This window comes from Eulemur rufifrons, chromosome 20 (genome assembly GCF_041146395.1).
Source record: "Eulemur rufifrons isolate Redbay chromosome 20, OSU_ERuf_1, whole genome shotgun sequence".
NCBI lineage: Eukaryota > Metazoa > Chordata > Mammalia > Primates > Lemuridae > Eulemur > Eulemur rufifrons.
In genome coordinates this window covers 23,495,299-23,519,431 of record NC_091002.1, presented here as the reverse complement: position 1 = coordinate 23,519,431, position 24,133 = coordinate 23,495,299, and the positions used below count along the sequence as shown (strand labels likewise).

The 24,133-nt window shown below is 46.2% G+C and overlaps 1 protein-coding gene across 2 annotated transcripts; it reads left to right on the top strand.

The window, feature by feature from the left end:
• Positions 1 to 3,773: 3,773 nt before the first annotated feature.
• On the top strand, positions 3,774 to 23,805 carry DYNLRB1 (dynein light chain roadblock-type 1). Of its 2 annotated transcripts, none has more exons than XM_069495933.1 (4): positions 3,774 to 3,812; positions 13,386 to 13,461; positions 18,616 to 18,783; positions 23,432 to 23,805. In XM_069495933.1, exons 1-4 carry the CDS (start codon positions 3,810 to 3,812, stop codon positions 23,467 to 23,469), a joined length of 285 nt encoding a protein of 94 aa, XP_069352034.1. In that variant the 5' UTR covers positions 3,774 to 3,809; the 3' UTR covers positions 23,470 to 23,805. The 2 variants fall into 2 exon arrangements, with proteins under 2 accessions (XP_069352034.1, XP_069352033.1); XM_069495932.1 differs by having other exon boundaries at positions 23,426 to 23,805.
• The last annotated feature ends 328 nt before the right edge of the window (positions 23,806 to 24,133 follow it).

The window sequence follows — 24,133 nt, the reverse complement described above, 5'->3', positions numbered from 1 at the left end:
TGCATCCTTCTAAACTCATTTAGAGTTAACTACTTCTATTTAATATTGTTGGTATCTCCAGCCCCCCCTCCTTTTATTGCTTTTCTTTTAGAGTTATTTACAAAATTGCATTATGCTTTCATTAACTAATAACAAGGAATGACAGCACTGGATTGTATATTACTATATTGGAGTACCTTTGTTTTCTTGGAGTATAATTTGTAATACTCAGGTAACTCTACAAATACCACAGGGAGTCAAGTGCATTTAAAGTTCCCTCGGGTTGCCTCACTTGTATTTCCTTAAACAATGTAAGACTGTGTTTATAATTAAACTTTTTTGGTCCTTCATTTGTACATTTCTGTCAGTCTTGGGTAAGAAGCTGTTGTCTCTCCCCAACCCCCCACAGAGGAGACTTCTGTGTTACCCAGGCATATAGACTTATGCCACTCAGCTTTCATAAGTGGTAATTTACAGCCTGTCCTGTGGTGTGGGTAGAAACAAACTAGAAAGATCTACTCAGATGAGATTGGATTTGGTGCCTATGTTGAAGATGACGACATCTACAAGGGCCACTAACAAACATTAGGGCCTCCATCTGAATTGCTTTTTGAGACAATTGAAAGTGCTCTAAGATAGGACCCCAGCCATAACTGCTGAGTAAAGAACCACCCTAGCTACCTAGATTGACTGTTGTCTACAAGCTGGCTTGCTCACCTATTGAAAAGTTTCAGTAGACTTTTTTCTTATTAGGAAACCCAGATGATCATGCTCTCATTTAAAACAGAACCAAGAGAAAGGCAAACGGAAATGGAATTTAATACGCTGATCTAACAGTGATTGGAGAACATAAACAGGCCCCTCCTAGGTCCTGAGTAGTAGACCCTGTCCTATTTATTAATAATCTATCTCAGAAGCAGCCAGAAAGCTCTAGCTTCATTGTGGGTAAGAAAAAGGGCAAAGATACCCCCACACACATACATTAAACATGATGAAATCTTCTACTGGGAATAAGTTAATTGTTCTTACTGACCATCCCAAAACTTACAGAGCATCAAACTGGGACTCTCTGGACCTTTAAGAAGAATGTCTCACATCATTAACTCCAGACCAAAAGCTGCTGTCACTTGCTGCTCATTTTGTTGTCAGACCCTATGTGTTTGTAGGTCTCCTTTGTGAGCAGGACATTTGTGGGGTGGAGCCAGGGGAATCTTCTGGTTGGCAAGGAAAGGAGACCCCAAAAGGACAATGTTGGTCCCTTATGAACATGTTCCTGTTGAGCATAGAGTAGCCATGGACAATATGATTTCCTCAAAGCACCCCACAGGGAAGGACCTTGAGAATATGCAGTCATACTTGCAATGACTAATTTAGCCATTCCATCTAATTAATCTCCAAATCCTATCAAATATATCTCCAAAACTTTTTTGGATCCCTTCCCTCAGAGCTGACCCCATTACCACAGCCCACATCCTTTACCCATAATCTGGTGGATCGCACGCCACAGCCTCCCGTTGTCTTTGCTTCCATTCTCCCTCCTCCAATCTATCTTATGTGCTGCCTCAGGGTGATCTATGGAAGACCTCAGTCTCATGCCTCCTCTGCCTAAAATCTTATAATGATTCCTCCATTACCACAGAATAAACTTCAAAATTTGTAAGCCTGCCACTCAAGGACACTCTTGGCCCTATCTCCAGCTCCTTCACTCTTGTTTGGCCCCAGTCACATGAACTATTGGCCATTCTTTTTTGCTTCTAGGATTGCAATACATATTTTAAATTATTTCACTTCTCTCAGTCCGGTTCTATATATGCAAGATAGTGGTGATGATCCCTCCTGTGCTTATCTTCCAGGATGTTTTGGAGTCCAGTCACTGCAGTACTTTTTCCCCCGGCTAAATTCTTTCCTAATGTTTCCAGCATTCAACAGTCATTCCTTTGTATTCGATCCTTTTTTAAAACCTTTATTTAAAAATTTTACATTTACAGAACTGTTGCAAAAATGGTACAGTGAGTTCCTGCATGCTTTTCTGCCAGCTTTCCCCAGTGTTAACATCCTACGAAGCCAGTTATCAAAACTAATAAATTAACATTGGTTAAAAAAGAAAAACAGATGCGCCAAAATTAAAAATAAAAAAAAAAAAAAAAGAAAAACAAACTCTAAACTACAGCACTTACTCTGATTTCACCAGTTTTTCCACCAATGTTGTTTTTCTTTCTCGTTGGTCTCCAATCTGTGACAGTTCCTCATTCATTCCTTGTCTTTCACGACCTTGGGATTTTTGAAGAGTACTCGTTAGGTACCTTGTAGAATATCCTCTAATTGGGTTTAGTTAAGTTTTCTCACAGTGAAGGCTGGAGGTTTTTGTGAAAAATACCACAGAGGTGATGTGCCCTTCGCACATCGTATCACAGGGCACAGGACATCAATATGTCCTGTTACCAGTAATATGAACCTTGATCTCCTGGTTAAGGTGGTATCTGCTAGGTTTCTTCGTCGTAAAGTCACTATCCAATCTTCTTAACATGGAGACACACCCTTGAAGGAGCACCAAATCCTTCCCCACTGAAGAGCTGCTACCGTGGAATGAAAATTTGGAGTCAGATCACCACGGTTGATCTGATTTAGCAAGCTCCAGTGACTCGAAGAGACAGCATTTGTAAAGTATCGGGGATACCGACACTCACTATGCTACCGGAGATAACGCATTTGTTAAGTGTTCACAGTAACGTGGCGCAAGGTTCACCAAATGGCCGCATGTTTTAGCATAAGTTATTTACTGCTAGAGGATCCAGAAGTAAGTTTAAAGAGCGGAAAACGGGACAACACAGGGCTCTGGGAAGAAGGAAGCCCGTTTTGAAGGTGAGAAAATGATAAAGCACAAAGATGTGAAGAGGCTTCTCCACGGGAACGCAGGGGTGGGGCTGAGCTCGAGTCCCACGTCTGTAGACTCCCAGGCCAGCCCTGACCAATTCATCTCAGAACTTGCATGGATTCTTTTAAAAATTGGCCGGGCGCGGTGGCTCACGCCTTTAATCCTAGCACTCTGCGAGGCCGAGGCGGGTGGATCGCTCGAGGTCAGGAGTTCGAGACCAGCCTGAGCAAGAGTGAGACCCCCGTCTCTACTAAAAATAGAAAGAAATTATATGGACAACTAAAATATATATATACAAAAAATTAGCCGGGCATGGTGGCGCATGCCTGTAGTCCCAGCTACTCGGGAGGCTGAGGCAGTAGGATCGCTTAAGCCCAGGAGTTTGAGGTTGCTGTGAGCTAGGCTGACGCCACGGCACTCACTCTAGCCCGGGCAACAGAGTGAGACTCTGTCTCAAAAAAAAAAAAAAAAAAAAAAGAACTTGCATGGAATATTCCCAAGGGGGTCGCTCTGGAGCCTCCAGAAGTACCTGACTACAGCCCCAACCCCGGACTTTCCCGTCTTCAGCGCGTTTTGGTTCTGGGCTTCTCTCTTTGCCTCAATCTGGGCGCAAAGGAGTCTCAGCAACCGCCCCCCTCGCCTTCATACTCTCCCTCCACCCAGGGTTTCCAGAGCCGGCTCAGACCTCGATTGAGAGCTGAATGCCTCTTGCGAGAACCAGCATCTTTTCGGCACAGCTGGAGTTGGGGCTTTTCCACAGCGAAAGCGCGGCTTCGCTTTTCGCTTTGAGACGGCTGACTTAAGATCTGCTCGCCCGGCCAGCCCCCCGCCACGCCCCACACTGGCTCCTGATAGGCTACCGAAGCTGTCCGTTTGCCCAGAAAACCGCGCAGACGCAGAAAGGCTGGGGACGGGGCTGAGTGTCGGCGACGCGGAGCTACTGAATCGGTCCAAGATGGTGAGTGTCTGCCGGGGGCTTGTAGCTGGCGGCCGTCCACCACCCGCGCCGGGCCTTCCATCCTCCGTAGGTGGAGGAGACTCAGAGCGCCGGACGAGGAATCCGTGGGGTTGGGCGTGGCCGGGACCGGGACGAGCTGGCTGGAGGGCGGAACCCGGGCGGCGCGGGCCTCCAGACCCGGACCGAGGCGGGGCCACCGGATCCCGCTGCACCTTGACCGGAAGCGGGAGCCTGGGCCTCGGCGAGGAGTCGGAGGGGTTGGGGGCGCAGCCTGGCGTCCTGGGCCTTGTTGCGCGATGCCAACCTTGATTAACGTTTCTTGGAACCTTAGTTTGTGGCAGGCTCTGCTAAGCGCTTTATATATCTTGTCTTTCTTCCTCCTTGCCCCAGTGTGAGGTAGACACGACCATTAGCCCTATTTTACAAATCGGAATCTGAAGCCCCGTGAAACTGAGTGCCTTGCCCTAGGAAAGGGTGGAGGTGGATTTTGAACCCTAGAAGCTTGGCTGCAGCCACTCTTGTCGGTGTGACTCCTTGGAGCCGCTGGGACTGGGTGTGTGAGTCAGGAACGGGCGGGGTCTACCTTTGGGGATCCCACAGCCTACTTTGCTGGCTGCGACTGTGGGCTCCCTTTACGCCTTTCCAGGGTTTTGTGTTCTCTTGTGGTCTTAATCCTCACAGCTTGTACAAAATTTGAAAAGACCTTTTAAGTGTTAAACCATGTGAGTGCATTACTTTTTCAAAACTCTTATTTAGAAATCTAAGGCTTATAAGAAAAATTGAAAAGAAAAACGAAACCGTGCCATCGCCTAGAGGCAACCACTTGCAGTAGGCATATTACTTTTTTGCTTTCGTGTGTAATTTAGCTTGTATTGAATGTGCGTACATTTGTGGGTTCTGCTTTCTCCATTATTATGCCACAAAGAATGTCTCCACATCATTAAAAATATGTAATAATGCTTCAAATATTTGTAATTTCATCTGTCACATCACTTTTTTTTTTTTTTTTTTTTTGAGACAGAGTCTCATTCTGTTGCCCAGGCTAGAGTGAGTGCCGTGGCGTCAGCCTAGCTCACAGCAACCTCAAACTCCTGGGCTCAAGCAATCCTACTGCCTCAGCCTCCCGTGTAGCTGGGACTACAGACATGCGCCACCATGCCCGGCTAATTTTTTCTATATATATATTTAGCTGTCTATATCATTTCTTTCTATTTTTAGTAGAGATGGGGTCTCGCTCTTGCTCAGGCTGGTCTCGAACTCCTGAGCTCGAGCGATCCGCCCACCTCGGCCTCCCAGAGTGCTAGGATTACAGGCGTGAGCCACCGTGCCCGGCCACGCCACATCACTTTTTTTTTTTTTTTTTTTTTTTTTTGAGACAGAGTCTCACTCTGTTGCCCAGGCTAGAGTGAGTGCCGTGGCGTTAGCCTAGCTCACAGCAACCTCAAACTCCTGAGCTCAAGCGATCCTCCTGTCTCAGCCTCCCGAGTAGCTGGGACTACAGGCATGCACCACCATGCCCGGCTAATTTTTTCTATATATATATTTTTAGCTGTCCATATAATTTCTTTCTATTTTTAGTAGAGATGGGGTCTCGCTCTTGCTCAGGCTGGTCTCGAACTCCTGAGCTCAAACGATCCGCCCACCTCGGCCTCCCAGAGTGCTAGGATTACAGGCGTGAGCCACCGCGCCCGGCCACATCACTTTTTAAACTGTAAAAAACTTTTGTTTTTTTGGAGACAGGGTCTTGCTCTGTTACCCTGGCTACTGTGCCAGCGATCCTCCTGGCTCATCCTCCAGAGTACCTGGGACTGCAGGCGTGCACAGCCACAGCTTGGCTAACTTTTTAAATTTTCTATAGAGAAGAGGGCTTGCTATGTTGCCTAGCCTGGTCTCGAACTTGTGGGCTCAAGTGATCCTCCCGCCTAGGCCTCCCAAAGTGCTGGGATTACAGGCATGAGCCACCGAGCCTGGCCACAAAGTTAATTTTTTGATACATACTAGTTGTACGTATTTATGAGGTACATGTGATATTTTGACACATTCATACAATGTGTAATGATCAAATCAGTGTTTTAGATATCTATCACCTCAAATATTTATTATTTCTTTGTGTTGAGAACATTTCAGATCTTCTAGCTATTTTGAAATGTACAATAAATTATTGTTAACTATAGTCATCCTACTGTGCTATCAAACACTAGAACTTATTCCTTCTATCTAACTGTATTTTTGTACCCATTAACCAACCTCTCTGTTCATCCCTAACCCCTTCCCAGCCTCTGATAACCATCATTCTACTCTCTACCTTCAAGAGACCAACTTTTTTAGCTCCCATGTATGAGTGAGAACGTGGAATATTTGTCTTTGTGTGCCTGGCTTATTTCACTTAATATAATAACCTCTAGTTCCATTCCATTGCTGCAAATGACAGGATTTCATTCTTTTTATGGCTGAATAGTATTCCATTGTGTATATATACCACATTTTCTCCATTCATCCCTTGCTGGACACTTGAGCCCCTATCTTGGCTATTGTGAATAGTGCTGTAATAAACAAGGGGTACGGGTATCCCTTATCCCTTTGATACACTAATTTCCTTTCCTTTGGATAAATACCCAATAATGGAATTGCTGGAGAATGGTAGTTCTATTTTCAGTTGATTGGTTTTTTTTAAGAGATGGGGTCTCCCTGTGTTGTCCAGGCTGGATTTGAACACCTGGGCTCAAGCAGTCCTCTGGCCTCAGCTTCCCAAGTAGCTGAGACTACAGACACCACCACCATGCCCTGTTAGTTATAGTTTTTTGAGAGACTTCCATGCTGTTTTCCATAATGGCTGTACTCGCATCCCACCAACAGTATATGAGAGTTCCCTTTTCTCTGCATCCTCACCAGCATTTGTTATTTTTTGTCTTTTTGGTAATAGCCATTCTAACTGGGGTGAGGTGATATCTCATTGTGGTTTTGATTTACATTTCTCTGATGATTAGTAATGTTGAGCATTTTTTCATATACCTGTTAGCCATTTGTATGTCTTCTTTTGAAAACTATCTATTCAGATCCTTTGCCCATTTTTTAATGGGATTATTTGGCTTTTTGCTATTGAGATGTTTGAGTTCCTTGTATATTCTGGATATTAGTCCCTTGTCAGCTGAATAGTTTGCATATATTCTCTCCAATTTCAGGTTGTCTCTTCACTCTTTTACCTTTGCTGTGCAGAAGCTTTTTGGTTTAATATAATCCCGTCTGTCTGTTTTTGTTGCCTGCCTGTGCTTTTGAAGTCTTAGCTATAAATCTTTGCCTAGACCAGTGTCTTAAAGTGTTTCTCGGTGTTTTCTACTAGTAGTAGTTTTATGGTTTCAGGTCTTACATTTCAGTATTTAATCCATTTTGAGTTGAGTTTTGTATGTGGTGAGAGGTAAGGATCTCGTATCATTCTCCTGCAAATGTATATCTGTCCAGTTTTCCCAGCACCATTTATTGAAGAGACTGTCCTTTCCCTAATGTATTTTCTTGGCACCTTTGTCGAAAATCAGTTGGCTGTAGCTGCACATGGTGGCTCACTCTTTTAATCCCAGTGACTTGGGAGGCTGAGGTGGGAGGATCAGTTAAGCTCAGGAGTTCGAGACCAGCCTAGGCAATGTAACAGGACTCTCTCTCTTAAAAAAACAATAATAAAATAAATTTTAAAAAGAAAAAAAAGCTGGGCACGGTGGCTTATGTTTGTAATCCTAGCACTCTGGGAGGCTGAGGTGGGAGGATCGCTTGAGATCAGGAGATCGAACAACCTGAGCAAGGTGAGACCCCGTCTCTACTAAAAATAGAAAAAATTAGTTGGGCATCGTGGTGGGTACCTGTAGTCCCAGCTACTTGGGAGGCTGAGACAGGAGGATCATTTGAGCCCAGGAGTTTGAGGCTACAGTGAGCTATGATGACACCACTGCACTCTAGGGGTGACAGAGTGAGACTCTGTCTCAAAAATAAATAAATAAAATAAAATAAATAATTAAAAAGAAAAGAAAAAAATCAGTTGGCTATAAATGTGTGGATTTGTTTCTAGTTTCTTTCTCTATTCTGTTCCACTGGTCTATGAGTCTGTTTTTATGTCACTACTATGCTGTTTTGGTTACTATAGTTTTGTATTGTAGTATATAATATGGAAAATGCATCTAGTCCCCATCTTGCTACCCCATAGTAACTACTGTTGGCAGTTGAATATGTTTCCTTCCAGATTTGTTTGATACATAAGCACATTTATATATAAGCTGCTTGTTACATGAAACTGTAACATATATATTTATACGTGTTAAGTTTACTTTAAGCTATATCAATATATATCTCATTCTGCAACTTGCTCTATTCACTTAAAAAAATCATACGTTTTTCTGTGTCATTATACACAAATCTACTTCATTCTTTTTAAGGGCTGTATAGTATCCTATTCCCCTATACACATTCAGGTGGCTTATAGATTTTTTTTTTTCTCCCGGCAATGCTGCAGTAACTGTTCTGGTCTTTTTTGCACTCATGCTAGCAGTTATGTAGGATAGATTCCTAGAAGTGGCATTTCTGGCATGCATATTTTACATTTTGGTGGAAACTGCCCTTTAGAACAGTGATATAAAAATCAACCATAATTCTCCTCATCCAGTTTTACTCCTCCACACAACTATTTTCATCTTGGTATGTTCCCCTTCTTCTTTGTTCACACGTGCATATTTTTCAAGATATGCATGCTGGGTTTTTTGTTTGTTTTTTTCTTTTGTGTTTTAATGTCCAAAAACATTTAACCTTGTTGCTGTATCATCTTTGTGATGAACTATTTAGTGACTACATAATAGTGAAATAGGCCGGGCGCGGTGGCTCACGCCTGTAATCCTAGCACTCTGGGAGGCCGAGGTGGGTGGATCGCTCAAGGTCAGGAGTTCGAGACCAGCCTGAGCAAGAGCGAGATCCCGTCTCTACTAAAAATAGAAGAAAATTATATGGACAACTAAAAATATATATAGAAAAATTAGCCGGGCATAGTGGCACATGCCTGTAGTCCCAGCTACTCGGGAGGCTGAGGCAGTAGGATCGCTTAAGCCGAGGAGTCTGAGGTTGCTGTGAGCTAGGCTGACGCCACGGCACTCACTCTAGCCTGGGCAACAAAGTGAGACTCTGTCTCAAAAAAAAAAAAAAAAAAAAAAAAATAGTGAAATAGTTATACTATAATTTTGTGGAAACATTTGGATTGCTTCCAGTTCTTAATTAGTAGAGATAATGCAGTGATGATGCTTGTGTGTGTGTGTATAGTATGTTTTGGTTTGTTTTTTTTAACTTATTAGACTATTTCCTTAGGGTAATTTCTCAGGAAAAGAATTTCTGAGGCGAAAAGACCAGTACTTTTATGGTCTTTGCAATATATCATCCTGTAGCTCTCCCAAAAGGTTGTTTTGCCCTTGTACTGTTTCCAACATTTAAAAAGAGACCTCAGCACTGGTGTAATTTTTCATTCCTTTGTTCACAGGAAATTATGGTCATTTTTGTTGTGTTTGTAATTTCTCTTAGGTGTATTGTTTACTAGTATCCTTTTTGCCCTCCACCTTTTGAAGACTTGCTATTTTGCTTAATCATTTTATGTGATGTTTTTGGAATTACTTTTTTTTTTTTTTTTTGAGACAGAGTGTCGCTTTGTTGCCCTGGCTAGAGTGAGTGCCGTGGAGTCAGCCTAGCTCAAAGCAACCTCAAACTCCTGGGCTCAAGCGATCCTCCTGCCTCAGCCTCCCGAGTAGCTGGGACTACAGGCACGCGCCACCATGCCTGGCTAATTTTTTTTTTTTTATATATATATTTTAGTTGGCCAGATAATTTCTTTCTATTTTTAGTAGAGACGGGGTCTCGCTCTTGCTGAGGCTGGTCTTGAACTCCTGACCTTGAGCGATCCACCCGCCTCAGCCTCCCAGAGTGCTAGGATTACAGGTGTGAGCCACTGCGCCCGGCCTGGAATTACTTTTGTCTGTTATATTTGATGCAAATATTTTTCTGTCCTATTTGATTCATTATTGTTTTACAGAAGTTAAGCTTTATGCTCAGTAGTCAAATTGGTCACAGTTCCTTCCCGAATCATTTGCTTCAGATGGTGGTTATCACTCCCATGCTGAGCAAATAAATAATCCTGGAGCTGTATTGCTTTGTTTTTTCTTTTCTTTTTTAAAAAATTTTTCTTAAATTTTTTGTGCATGGTGCTGCTTGTTCTTCCATTTGTCACTATACGTGCACCCGGGAACTAGAGAGCCCCTTGCCTGGAGTGCATTTCTTTCTCATCATTTAGTTCTTGGCTTAAAGATTATATCCTCAGGTATTCCTGACCACACTAGCCAAAGTAGTAACTCCTGCCCCCTAACCCAGTCCCTGTACTCTGCAAGAATATTGTTCACTTGTTTTTTTGTTTTACTTTGTTTTTGTAAGTCTCTTCCACCAGAATGTGAGCTCCCTGAAGGCAGGGACCTCATCATTGTGGTCATTGGTATTAAATATATTCAGCTCTTTTCTTGACCTACTGTGTGTTCTTGGGCAAAACTCTTCTCCTTTCTGAACCATGTTTCCTGTAACATGGAGATCATACTAACCATGGAAGGTGAATGAGAGGCTCAGATGAGAGCATGTGTCTAAAAGCAATATATGAACCGTAGTAGGTACTGAGTAGATAAATGTATACCAGTGTGTCTTCCTGTTCCTGGTAAGTGTGTGTTTGTTTTTTAAACAGCCAGATCTTGGCCAGGCACGGTGGCTCATGCCTGTAATCCTAGCACTCTGGGAGGCCTAGGCGGGAGGATCACTCGAGGTCAGGGGTTTGAGACCAGCCTGAGCAAGAGTGAGACCCCCATCTCTACTAAAAATAGAAAGAAATGATTTGGACAGCTAAAAATATATATAGAAAAAAATTAGCCGGGCGTGGTGGCACATGCCTGTAGTCCCAGCTACTCGGGAGGCTGAGGCAGGAGGATTGTTTAAGCCCAGGAATCTAAGGTTGCTGTGAGCTTAGGCTGACGCCATGGCACTCTAGCCAGGGCAAAAGAGCGAGACTCTGTCTCAAAAAAAAAAAACCATATCTATAATTCCTTGCTTTTAATGTGGCTTTTTATTTTTTTCATAATCTCCTCTAGCCCTCTTGTTTTCACGTGGTTTCAGTCACCATGTGCTTTATTTTTGCATTTTGCTATTTTCACTTAACGTTATAGCACAAACTTTTTGTGGTGGTATAACATGATCTCATCACCATTGTTGATGTGTTTTATATTCCCATGTGTCTATATTCCCCATAATTTACTTGGCCTTTCCCCTGATTGTTGGGCATTTTTAGTTCTTTCTGCTTTTAGCTATTGCAGATATCTCTGCAGCAAACATCTTGCTGTGTTGTTCTTTTGAATTACTTCCTTACCTTAGGATGGATTTCCAGGAGAGTTTCTGAAAGGGGCAGCCTTACAAAAATAACAGGAAAATACCTAATCCTACAATTTCGAGTAACACAGATCAGTCCTGTCAGTTGTCTAACAGGCACCCTGCAGGAGTTCTGTTTTAAAAGAGATGTAAATCTCTCCCTTTCAAAATTGTTTTTTTTGAGAATCTGCTTTTACAGAGCTCCTAAATAAACAGCAGGAGAAAGAACTACAGCCTCAACCATGTCTCCAAGACAGAGCCACATCTGTGATAATCCCTTCTCCAAGGAAAGGCAGGAAACCAAGTCCTGGACTTTGACATCCTTGCAGTTTTTGTTATCCACCTGCTGCTGCTTTTGTTATCAGCTGCCATCACTTTTTTCTTCTCTTCACCCCCCTTAAAATCAGCCAGACACTTGGCCTCGCTGCTGGCACCCCCTTCTCTTTCTTTGGGATGCCACGCCGTCTCTCTGCGCCCCCCCCCCCACTTTTCTCTCTCTCTCACAGTGTCTCTGTCCTTCTAAATAATAAAATAAATTTTACGTACATATCTTAATCTCTGTGTGAGAAATCTTTCTCCACCCACGGCATGAGCACCTGCTAAGCCTTTCTACCCTAATCGCTTCCACGTTTCCACGTCAGACTGAGTACTATACAGTATTGACCACTGTTGTGCTTAACCACCCCGCCCAGAATAGCACCTGGCGCACAGTAGGAGCTCAGTGAAAGCCTATTGAGTTACTTAAGATCTCACACATGCGTGACCCACTGTATTGTACTCTCACGTCCACGTCCACGGGGCCCTATCATTTTACCTGGGCTCCAGCTTTTAGAGGCATCAGGCTATTTGCCATTTTGTAGGAGGAACTTGTTTCCCTTTCCCTCTAGCATTTGCGAATATTCTTACATCACAGGGGAGTGGGTGGCAGTGATTGTTAGTCTTGTGCCTTCCAGAAAAACAAGAATTCATTGTGCTGTCTCCACCCTATGTTTCGGATCCCCTACTGCCACCAAATCGGTAGCCCCTGGGGGTGGGCAACCATTTTGTTTTGGTGAATGGAGCCTCTGTTTCTAATAGCTCTCAGCCTTTGAGGAGCTTCTGATTGGATTCTAGACCAGTCTGGATAGGGCCTCCTGAAAACAAGCACACTTCAAGGCCAGTTTCCATCCACAGCAAGAGTTAGGCCTAGTTCAGTTAAGCAGCTGTTTATCATGCTCCTACTCTGCAGGCCATTGTAGAATCTCTAAGTAGTTAGGCACAGTATGGAATACACGTCCCAGAGAGGCACAGCCCAGGGTTGGGGAATCAGAGGTAGGAAAAGACTCTGTTTAACTGGGGGATCCGTAAAAGCTTTGGGGAGGAGGTGATGTCTTAGGTGGTCTAGAAGAATTTGGTCTAGAAGAGCCCTTGTAGGGTAAAAAGATGTGGAGACAGGGAGGCGTGAGCATGTAGACGGAGAGTGGAGGGAAAGGTAAAGAAGGTGGGAGTGATAACGTAAAAGGCCTTGCATGGCAGGGTGAGGACCCAAACATCTGATTGTCTCTCTCTTTATAAATGTCACATGCCAGAGTATCCCACCCTGAGTAGTTTCTGGAAAATCAGGATTGATGAGCCCCTTCCTGTTGGCACACTTCTTGTGGCTGTATGCCATGTGTCACATTATCTTAGTTGCCAGCTTATTAAGTCACTGAGTCTATTCTCATGGGGTCATTTTGCTTCCTTTGGAATGTTTTCAGTTATGCTGTTTGGGCCACAAATGGCCAAGTGTCTTCTTCCTGTTAGACACTATTGTTTGGGTTTTTTTCAGATCATCAGAGTCCTGTCCCCTGCTATACCAAATATATGAGTTATGGATGTGTGTGTGTGTGTGTGTGTGTGTGTGTATATATGTATATTTATATCCTGCTCCCAAATAGCTGAGCGGGGCGGGATAATAATGCCTGGTGGACAAAGGGCCAGGAGCAACCCCCACTCCCTGTGGGAGGTGTGAGCAGATGTTCTAGGTGCTGGTGGTGGTGGTCTGGGGAGCTTTGAGTAGGTGCCAAGTATTACTTGTTTGTTATTGGAAGACAAATGTGTGATTCACCTGCCTGGGGTATGAGGAAGTTAATCCAGCTGCTGATCCCTCCTAACCTTGGTCTTGTTTTCTGGCAGGCAGAGGTGGAGGAGACACTGAAGCGACTTCAGAGTCAGAAAGGAGTGCAGGGAATCATCGTGGTGAACACAGAAGGTACACCCCACTCCCGCCATGACCCGCACCCAGAAGGGCCCTGGAAACTGCCCAAACACAGCCGTAACCTTGCTGTTTACTAAGCCCCTTCGTGTACCTGATCTAATTTTAAGCTTTTTTTTTTTTTTAATACCTCCAGTGTTCTAACAAAGGAAAAATCCACTCAGTCCCACTGCCCTTACAGATCATACTCTTCAGTATTCCATGCTTTTTCAGCCTTGTCCAGGCACAGTTTTGGATGGTCATAATCATAGTTGTTCCTGTTTTGCATATGTTTACACATGAGGTTTTTTTAAATATTGCTTCATGGTTTACATAAGCAAATTTTTTAAGTGCCAGCACAATGTTCATTAACCTGTTTATGTTGTTTCTACTTCTGTATGAACCCATTAAGTGAGTACTATGTACCATTTGTGTTGATTCTGCTTTTTTGCTAGATAATTCTCTAGTTGACGTCTTTGTACCTAGAGCTTCTCCCCCCTCTTCTGGGAATTAATTTGAACAACTAGAAGGAGAGTACAGATACCAGTTTTCCCAAATCACACTAGACATGGTGAAGAAGGGAACTAACATTTATCACACACTTGCTCTGTGCCAGTCTCTGGCTGGTACTTTACAAACATACTGTTTTCGTTTATTCCTTAAAGCAGCCCTGTTATTTCCATTTTGCAGTGGAGAAAACTGAGTCTACAAATTTAATTGATTCGCCTGCCATCATAGAGCCAAGATTTAAATCCAAGTCTGAGGGCATGTGTGCTTTCTCCCCACTGTGCTGTGAAGCACCAGAGAGTAGCTGCTGATCTGTGGCCCCAGGCCCTGGTGCTGTAGGCAGCAGTAAGGACAGGGGCTCCAGAATCCAGCAGTTGTGAGTGTGAATCCTGCCTCTTCTCTTGATTAGTTTTGTAACCTTGGGCAAGTCGTCACTTAAGCCTGTAAATGTGGATAATAATTATATCTACTGTATAGGTTGGAAAGATTAAGAATGAACAGTGTAAAGCAGTTAGCACAGTATTGTCACCATCAGTTTTGGGCTGGGAGGCATTTGTTTATACAAACCCAATTACCTGGTCAACTTCCCCTATTGGGTTGGGAGAATCCACATGCTTCATGCCTCTAGGCCACAGTGGTTCCCAAATTTATCCATTCATTAGAATCACCTGGGGCTCTTGTTGAACATATAGCTTTCCAGGCCTCTGCACTAGAAAGTCTGATTTGTTAGGATTATGGTGAGACCTGGGAAATCTATGTATTTACCAAGTGCCCCAGGAGATTCTTACAATCAGACAAGTTTAGAAAATTCTGCTTTAGAGAGTAGATTCTAACCAGGAATGGCTGCAGTGAGAGCCACAGGCCTGAGACTCAGAGCAGATCTGTATCCATCTGAAGGCTTTCCCTCAGAGAGACTAGCTAGGATGTGTTTTTAGGGCTTTGTTCCTTAAGCCTTGGTGGGTTTTTTTGCCCCTAGCAGTAGAGATGGAGGCCCAGGTCCCTGTTTTCCACTTCAGTCATAGCAGCTCCACTCAGATCCATTAGCTTGTGTTTCTGCATTAGTTTTAATTTGAGGAAAGGGTTTGACCAATTTAAAAACTACCTCACTAGAGTATACAAAAATAACATAATGCAGTGTGAGGCTGGGAGGGGACAGGTACGCCACGACATTGCTGCTAATAGCAGCACCTTGGCTAGTAAAGGCCAGGCCAGGACGGTGTCCGACTCACCTCTTTTCCCAGTGTCCACCCAGCACATGCACCAGATTCAGGTCAGTGAATGTTTGTTAAATGAACAAACCACAGTCAGCGATGCCACCAGTCCCTCTGATTTGTGGTAATTCTACTTTGAGGAATGTGTTCAAAGGAAAAAAAAAAGCAAATTTTCGCAAACACATTAGATGCTATAATCATTAGATTAATAATTGTAATAATGCCTATAACAGCTAACAAGATTGAAAATAATAATACCCTTTTCCAGGTCCCATTATAAATACTTTACATACCTTAGTTCATTTAATCCTTAAAACAATCCTGTGAGGATGGAACTATTAATATCTCTATTTTGTAAATGGGAAAACTGAGGCTTAGAAAGAGGTTGAATAACCTATCCAAGATAAGACAGGGAGGAAGTGGTAGAAATGGAGTTCCAACTCCATGCTTTTGGCCACTGTCCAGGCTGTCCGCCAGTGCCTGGGGGCAAGGGAATGGCTGGCAGGCTATATGTGGAATGCCCCAAAGCTGAGAATACAACTTTGGCAGGTGTGAGCGTCTTGTCAACATTGGGAGATGGACAAGCCATTGGATAAGGATGGGGAGGCCACATCATTGCTCATTCTTGGGGGTCAGTCTTCTTTCTCCAGAGGAGTCTTTCCCACCCTTTCTCCTGGGGGCCTCTGCAGGCCATAGTCTTTGTGTTCTTCTCTGACACTTATTTTATTTCATCTTCTTGCCTTAGCTCTTGCTCTTACCCCTGCCTGGAATGGTCACTCCTTTCTCTGCTGATCCAAATATCACCCACCCCTCAAGATCTCGAATGCTCCTTTTAGGAAGCTAAGCCCTGAATGATAATTAATATTCATAGCAACCCGTTTTACTGACAAGGAAATGGAGGTTCAGAGAGGTTAAGTGACATGCCCCACATAGAATTGTGCAGGCCCTTCAGTGCCCAGCAGAGGGAATGCTCTCCCAGGCCAGGATTAAGAATAGCCCTCTAAATGGAGGTGATACAGCATTAACTGTGTGTTTGTCACATGCCTGGCACTGTGCTGGGCACAGTCTGATGATGTGTTCCCTGACTGCCCTGTAGGGTAGACATTATTGCTGCCACCTTTACAGACAGACATGTGGACATATGATGTCAGGCCATGCCCAGGGTCACCCCACAGTTGCTTAATGCAGTCTCTCCAGGGATGCTAGTGAGCAAATCAGACTGGGTCTTGCCCTCAGGGAACTTACACTGTGGTGGGGAGGGACATAACAATCACTTCTGTGACGGTGTGACATCACTAAAGGAAAACTGCACGGTGCTGGGACGGTAGAGTGGGGGCAGTGACCACCACTGGAGAAGAGGCGCCTGTAGGAGGTGGAGACGTGAGGGGCCAGCGGGAGCCATGAGTGAATAGGGGAAGGAAGGAAAGTTCCAGGCAGAGGGATCTGCAAGAAGGTGGCCTTGCATTGTATAAAAAGAGAAGGTCAAGGGGTCTCATCACCCAAACCTTGCCATGCCTTGACACTGGTAGGCCTCTTACCCTCAGGTAAGAGCTGAGGGGAAGGTCCCTGGCCAGACAGCAGAAACAGTCAACCCAGGGCTCCATCTGAGCTCTGCTCCTGGCCCTCAGTGGGTGGGCTCTGTGTGTTAGGAAAGCCCTTGCGGGCTTAAGGAACAGTCGCATCCCCTCAGGTTATTGGGAATGGGATTTATTATGTGGGTGGCACTGATAAAAAAATTAACATTTATTAAGTGTGTGCTCTTGCTAAACATTCTTAAATGAATTAAGCCATACGCAGTTCTCACAGCAGCACTTTGAAGCATAGGCATTATTTTACAGATGAGGCAGTGGAGGCTGGAGAGTTTAAACCATTGCTAAGGCCACATAGCTGTGAAGGGGCAGAGCCAGGGTGTAAGCCCAGGTCGGATTTTGGGCCCAGGACCCTGCTGATCTGGCCCACAACTGACCGTGTGCCTGGTGCCCTGAGAAGACAAGGTTGGGCCAGTTTCTTTCCCCCAGTGGGCAGGCCTGCAGATGACTGCCTTTGGCTGATCCCCAGGCTGGTCAGTTACGGGCCGGATTAGCAGGTCCTGGGCCCAAATCTGGCCACTTGCATGTGAGGAGCCACATTCTTCACAAGTGAATGTCAGCTGGTGGGCTCGTGGACAGAGCCTTCTGCTGATATGTCACAGCCAAGTCACAGGCACCTGATGACCCAGTTGTGGCCTGGCTGGCTCAAGTTGAGCCACTTTCCTCACCTCCGTGACAGTAGGCACTATTCAGTGAGCAGGTCCATTTAATGGTTCATCTCAAGGAAGCAATCCTCAAAACAAAAGGCTTGGTGCACCATGATGTTCACTATGCAGTTGATTTCACTGTAAAAAACCCAGCCTGGGCCAGGTGCGGTGGCTCACGCGTGTAATCCTAGCACTCTGGGAGGCTGAGGCGGGCGGATCGTTTGAGCTCAAAGTTTGAGACCAGCCTGAGCAAGAGCGAGACCCTGTCTCTACTAAAAAAAAAAAAAATAGAAAGAAATTATATGGACAGCTAAAAAAAATATATATATATATATATATATATATATATATATAGAAAAATTAGCCAGGCATGGTGGCGCATGCCTGTAGTCCCAGCTACTCGGGAGGCTGAGGCAGGAGGATCGCTTGAGCCCAGGAGTTTGAGGTTGCTGTGAGCTAGGCTGATGCCACGGCACTCTAGCCCGGGCAACAGAGTGAGACTCTGTCTCAAAAAAATAAATAAATAAATAAACCCAGCCTCAGTACCCAACAATAGAGGAGTGGTGAACTGTGTGGACTGTCCACATCGTGGGCTCTTTGAAAGAGGCAGCAGTGCTGTTCACAAAGGTTAAGTATAGACATAGAAACCTACTTTAATCTGGGGGCACAATTATGTGTGTAGACAGTGTGTTTACAGCTGGGCTGTGAGCCTCCCCTGGGTGGAAGTGGTGATGGTTATGTCTTAGCACAAGTTGACCTTTTTTTCTTATTCCCACTTTTCAGTATTTAGAAATTTTAAGAGCTGTCTTCCTGGTTTGGGTTCTAAGCATTATGAATGGTAGTCTCTCCTTTCATTGCTGGAAGCCAGTCTGGGCAGCGCAGCCCTGGGAAAGGGGCCCAGTGGTGGAGCCAGCAGACCCCCGTGGGAACCCTGCCCCACTGCTTACCTCCTGTGTGACCACAGACGGGTCACCTCGCCACTCAGCGCTTCTGTTGCCTAATTGACTCGTGAAGTGATACCACCCACAGAGTAGTTCCGGGGCCTGGTGCTGACATACTTGTGCCCAGCACCGTGCCTGTCACAGAGCAAGCCCTCTGTGAATGGTGGCAGTGATTGTTAGCTGCCAGTCCAGTGATCTAGAATTAGGGGTGTGGGGTGGGAGCTTAGCAGAAAGGGGCCCCAGCGTCCTGCTCAGTCTCCGTCTGTTCTCCCCGCAGGCATTCCCATCAAGAGCACCATGGACAGTCCCACCACCACACAGTACGCCAACCTCATGCACAACTTCATCTTGAAAGCACGGAGCACTGTTCGTGAAATTGACCCCCAGAATGACCTCACCTTTCTTCGAATTCGCTCCAAGAAAAATGAAATTATGGTCGCACCAGGTAAGGGGTCTTCCACCTCCCCACTTAGAAGCAGACCCTCACAGCATATTCTCCATGGCTTATGAGGAAGGCCTGGCACAGTGGTGTCTCCAGAGGGTCCAAGAAGGGCATGAGAAGTTGAAGGAATTGAGTTGATACCTCACTGCCCAGCCAGCCCCCAGCTAATGTCCCCCAACAAATCCTCACGGTGATTCTGGGCCACAGAGGGGAGTCCCGGACTCATGGGGGAGATAGCATAACACAGCATCACCTCTGCCGTGACCTGGGGAAATTCACAGGGGCATTTGAGACACAGAGGAGGGTCTGATCAGGTCTGCCTGGGGACATTGGAGCTGAATCTTGAGGGTCAGGAAAGAGTGTGAGCAAAGTGAAGGGCAGAAAAGCTATGTTTGGAAGAAAAAGAATTCAGTGATTCTGAACCAACATGTAAAGCAAAAAATACTATGTAGTCATGTTATCTCTGAAAAATTGTTCTTTGCCCACTTGTAAAGGACAGTCCTGTCTCTCTGGGCCCCATATACTGGCTTTTCCTCCAGCACTGAACAGGTTGCTGTGTGTGTTTTACACGCAGTGCTTGGCTCGCATACGGGGGCAGTGTGGTACACCCGAAGCCTGTCTTTAGGCCTTAGCACCTTCTCAGGGTGATGAGATGCTCATCCTGGGAGGAGCCCACAGGACTGGGAACCCGGGAGGAAACAGCAGGGGCCCCTCCCCTGCCCTGCCTCCCCTCACTCTCACTCAGGGGCTGGAATGGCAGACAGATCCTCCAGGACGGTTTCTGTCATTCTTCTTTCTCTCCCGCGCCCTTCCTTGGCTGAGCCGCGGAGTTGACCGTGCAGGAGTCATTGGTGCACGTGATGGTGCACTTAGGTTGCAGTGCAGCTTATCTGGGGCAGCAGCGTGTGTGTGGGAAGGAGTGGGAGGTGAGACTTTGGTCCGATTTAGAAGTGGCCACGAACACCAAACTCAGCTCTGTGGACTTGATCCTGTGAGCAGAGGTTTTAGGGCAGGAAGTTACATGGTTGTGATCACAGCCTGGATGAAGGAACGCAGTGGGGATTCTGGGGACCGTGAGTGCCCCTGGGCTTGGCACCACGGATGGTGAAGAATCTGAGGTAATTTGGTGGGGGTCAGCCACTGCCAGCAACACACCGATGTTAGTTCCGTCCCCAGCCTGCTGCAGCCCAGCCCACCTTCCTAGAGGGATGGGAAGGGAAGAACCATAGAGCCAGTCACAGGAGCCCACACCCGGGGAGCCCCGTCTCCCTGGGACATTCCCTAGAGGAGTGAGAACAGAGCACATCAGCCACAAAGAAGAACATAAGGGTAACTTCAGAGCCATTTATTGCAAAAACATGCTGTACACTGTTTAATGCAGCCTCTGCCAACTGATGCCCAAGCCGTCAGGGAAAAGACCGCAGGAGGCGCAGAATCGGTTTTCCCAGCTTTATTTCTTATAAGCATGACATTGGGCTGGTCACGGAACACCTCCATGCCCACATCCATGAAATGTTAGGTAGGGGACCACGCTGCTCTGGTCTCCTGAGACCCCCTGTCTGGTTGAGTATGTTGGCTTGGGTTGAGGATAAAAGCCTTGAAATCAAATTTGAACTGAAATCCCTCCCAAGACTTCACGCTGTGTGACCACAGAAGACAAAGCTTCATTTCCCTAAAAGTAGGGCCAGGAATGGTCCCTCTACTCACCCTGCGCGTCCGAGTGGCCCTCCTGGGAGCTCAGAGTGTGAGGTCAGGGTAGACGTGGTCTCCAAATCAGGCAGACTCTCCACTGGACATTCTCATGGCTTAAAGCTGCTGAGAACGTCTCCCCTGGCAGGGCAGACTCACCTGAAAGCGCCCGGCCGTCCACGTCTCAGCTTGGCAGGAAAGGTGTCTGCAGCTTGGCCTTGAGGACCTGCAGGCATTCAGAGCCCATGAGTGTGGTTGGTGCTTGAGTTCAAGACGGGCAGCTCCCAAGTCAGGGGTTCTCCGGGGCGGGGGGTTCACAGGCACAGAGACCCCACAGCCCAGTCAGTGGAGGCGAGGATCAAGTGGCCAGACCCTCTCCTGGGCAGTACACAGAGGCCTGCGGGGGGCACACACGCTCCCCTGCTCTCCCTCCCTCTCTCTCTCTCTCTCTCTTTCACACCCCCCCCCCAATACCTTGTCCCTCCGGAGGCTGTGTGACACCTATGGGGTCGTCTTCAACTCAGCGTTTCTTCAGATTGGCCTCACAGCTGCCTCTCAGAACCTCAAACCCCTCTCCCTGGGGCCCTCCCACATGCTGTCCTGCTGCCCAGAACACTCCGTCCTTGTCACTTGGCTAACCAGATGCTTATCTGCATTTTTAAGTCTGTGTCCTCCACTAGACAGTAAGTTCCATGAGGGCGGGGACTTGCAAGCACAGAGCAAGCAGTTAACGAAGAGCTGCTGAATGAATGAACGGCTTCCTGCACCTCCTCCATGGCCGATACCCCGCTGCCGTGTTAGGGGTGGCTTAGCAGTGGGGATGGGGTCAGGGATGTCCGGGGCATGGGATTTAGGATAAAAAACAGTGGACACACCCACTGTGGTGTGGCCAAGAGAAAATACCGGGTTTTGATGCCAGAACTCCTGTGGGCAGGACCACTGAGCAGAGCCTTGGAGGCATTAAGGCTGAATTGCCTTAAGATGGCCATAGAGCCCAGCCACACAGGCCTAGCTGCTGTGAGTGAGGTGGCCCCGTGGGACTGTAATTAGCACCCTACACATGGTGAGCAAGCGGAGCAGCCCAGCCCAGGAAGGAGATCCATGGCCCTTCCTACCCACCTAATCTGACTCATTGATCCAGCTGAGAAGCTGCTTCCCGGGCCACAAATAGCAGGTGGTTTCAGACAGTTTGGCTGAACACACATGTACCAAATTTCACCCCAGAACAGCCCAGGCAAGAGACATTTTAAGACAAGACTTTTGGCTTTCACTTATTCACGTCACCAAAATAAAGCTGAGGAAACTCAGCGTAAATAACTTTTAACATGCTAATTCTCACAAAGCACTTGAGGTGATATTATTGGATTTGGACCTTGATAATTTGGAATAAAAGACACTGGTGTTATTGCGTCTATTTATATCGGTGACTTGTTAATTATTTCTTTTAAAAAATTTTTTTTTGAGACAGGGTCTTGCTCTCTTACCCGGGCTGGAGTACAGTGGCATGATCATAGCTCTCTGCAACCTCAAACTCCTGGGCTCAAGCGATCCTCCTGCCTCAGTCTCCCAAGTAGCTGGGACTATAGGCTCACACCACCACCCTTAGCTAATTTTTGTATTTTTTTATAGAGACGGGATTTCACTCTTGCTCCAGCTGATCTCGAACTCCTGGCCTCAAGTGATCCTCCCACCTTGGCCTCCCACTGCATGGGAGGCATGAACCACTGCGCCCAGCCAATTATTTCTATTTTTATTAGTGATTTTTTGTATCTATGCAGATTGCTTAGCCATAGAACTGTCAGTCATTTAATTTCTGTTTCTTATCCAGTCGCAATAAGCCATCATAATGGGAAGAACCGGGCTTTAGGGGTGAATCCGAACAGCCACAAAGCAGGCATGGCTGAGGTCCTGCCATTTCGCTCATGCTCAGCAGCGGGCAGCAGGCAGAGGAGTTTAGAGTCTGGGGTCAAACCCAGCCTCCCCATCCCCATCCCTGTAGATTTACCTTGGCTTGGGCAAGTCATTTAACTCTCTGAGCCCCAGTGTTTTCCGAGTCATTTGAGAATTCATTGAGGTGCCACATGAAAGTGTTTGACTTCTATGTTGTCCTGACACATAGAATCCTTGGTAAATGTTTGTGGTTTGATTATTAAGTGGGCAAAGTTGAAACACCCTGCTTCTCCAATTTCCCCTTCTATGAAATGAGAGGCGGTCATACTCACCCTCTGAGGACTCCTACTTACGGTGATTTCATGCTGGACGTTTCTTCTTACTGGAGCTGGAATCCAGGCAGCTTTGTCCCCTTTTGACCTAGTGCCTTTGAAGTTTTCTTGTCCAGAAGGATCTGGAAAGCCAACAACTGAGCTTGAAACAAAAACTGGCATTAGCCCAAGACCAGTGAGGTTATGGTTGGAATTCCGTCTTTGACACTAACTAGCTGGGTAACCTCAAGCTCATGGTTCTCTCAGAACCTGCTGCGGCAGCAGCACCTGGGAACTTGTTAGAAATGAAAATTCTTGGGCTCCGCCCAGACCCACTGAGTCAGCGGCCATGTGGGTGGAGCCCGGCAGCCTGCAGGTGATTGGGAACCGCTGCCTCACGCAGTTCACTGAAACTCTCTGAACCCGAGTGTCCCCACCTGGAAGACAGGGGTGAGCCTCCTGCCTATCTACTGTTACTCTTGCGGGGAGGATCAGAACAGAGGGTGCGCCGCAGCGTGGCCGCTGCCCAGGAAGGGCGAGACTCCACTTGCAGGAGAAGCCCCCCCAGGAAACTTGCAAGCTTATCTTCTATTTTCCCAGCAAGTGGAATTAGCCAGAGCACCGATGCTTTTTATTGCTCTCCTCCCCTCCCCCCAGTTTATGGTTAGTGATTCAATTATGTAGTTGTTCTATTATGTTTTTCTCTCATTTGACATTTAATGATTTGTTTTTTTCCTTTTTTTTTTCTTTTGCAGATAAAGACTATTTCCTGATTGTGATTCAGAATCCGACTGAATAAGCCACTCTCTTGGCTCCTTGTGTCATTCCTTAATTTAATGCCCCCCAAGAATAATGTTCATCATGTCAGCAGACTGGCACGTGGAGGTCACTTAGAGCCCACTCAGATCAATCCAGTGACCATGGGTGAGCTGGCAGCTCTGCCCACCCCGCCGAAGGAATCCCCCTGCTGCGCCAGTCTCCCCAGAGTTCCCGGGAGGGCCCTCTTTCCACACTTCCAGGTTCTGGAGCAAGAGCTTATGAGAAGCCCACACCCAGTTTCCTTCTGACCTTCAGTTCACTTTGTTGCCCTTGGAAAAAGCTGTTTTTGTTTAACTAAAAATAACTGAAATGCTTACCCTGCTGTTGTGTCTTTAAACACTGGGTTGACAAGGCTCTCGCTTCCTGTGTGATCACATGGTCTGAAGACCGAGCCAGGTGCCTCCCCAGCCCCTGGTGGTGGGCAGTGCTCGGTGGCCTCTGAGAGGCCCGCTCCTTGTTGCCCCTGTGGCCACACTCACTGAGTGTAGCTTGGTGTATAATTGGTGCCCCCGTTTCTGGGCCTCTTGTCCCTAGATGCCCCTTTTATCATTTCCCACTTGCCAGTGTCTTGAAAGAATTTTTTCTACCACACTGCACTGGGGAAAGCAGCAGAGTGATGTTTACTGAGGACCCAGAATGCACCT

Coding starts and splice junctions, on each gene's coding strand:
- DYNLRB1 (XM_069495932.1), top strand. Junction 13,462..18,615: donor CATCGTGGTGAACACAGAAG/GTACACCCCACT, acceptor TTCTCCCCGCAG/GCATTCCCATCAAGAGCACC. Junction 18,784..23,425: donor TGAAATTATGGTCGCACCAG/GTAAGGGGTCTT, acceptor TTTCTTTTGCAG/ATAAAGACTATTTCCTGATT.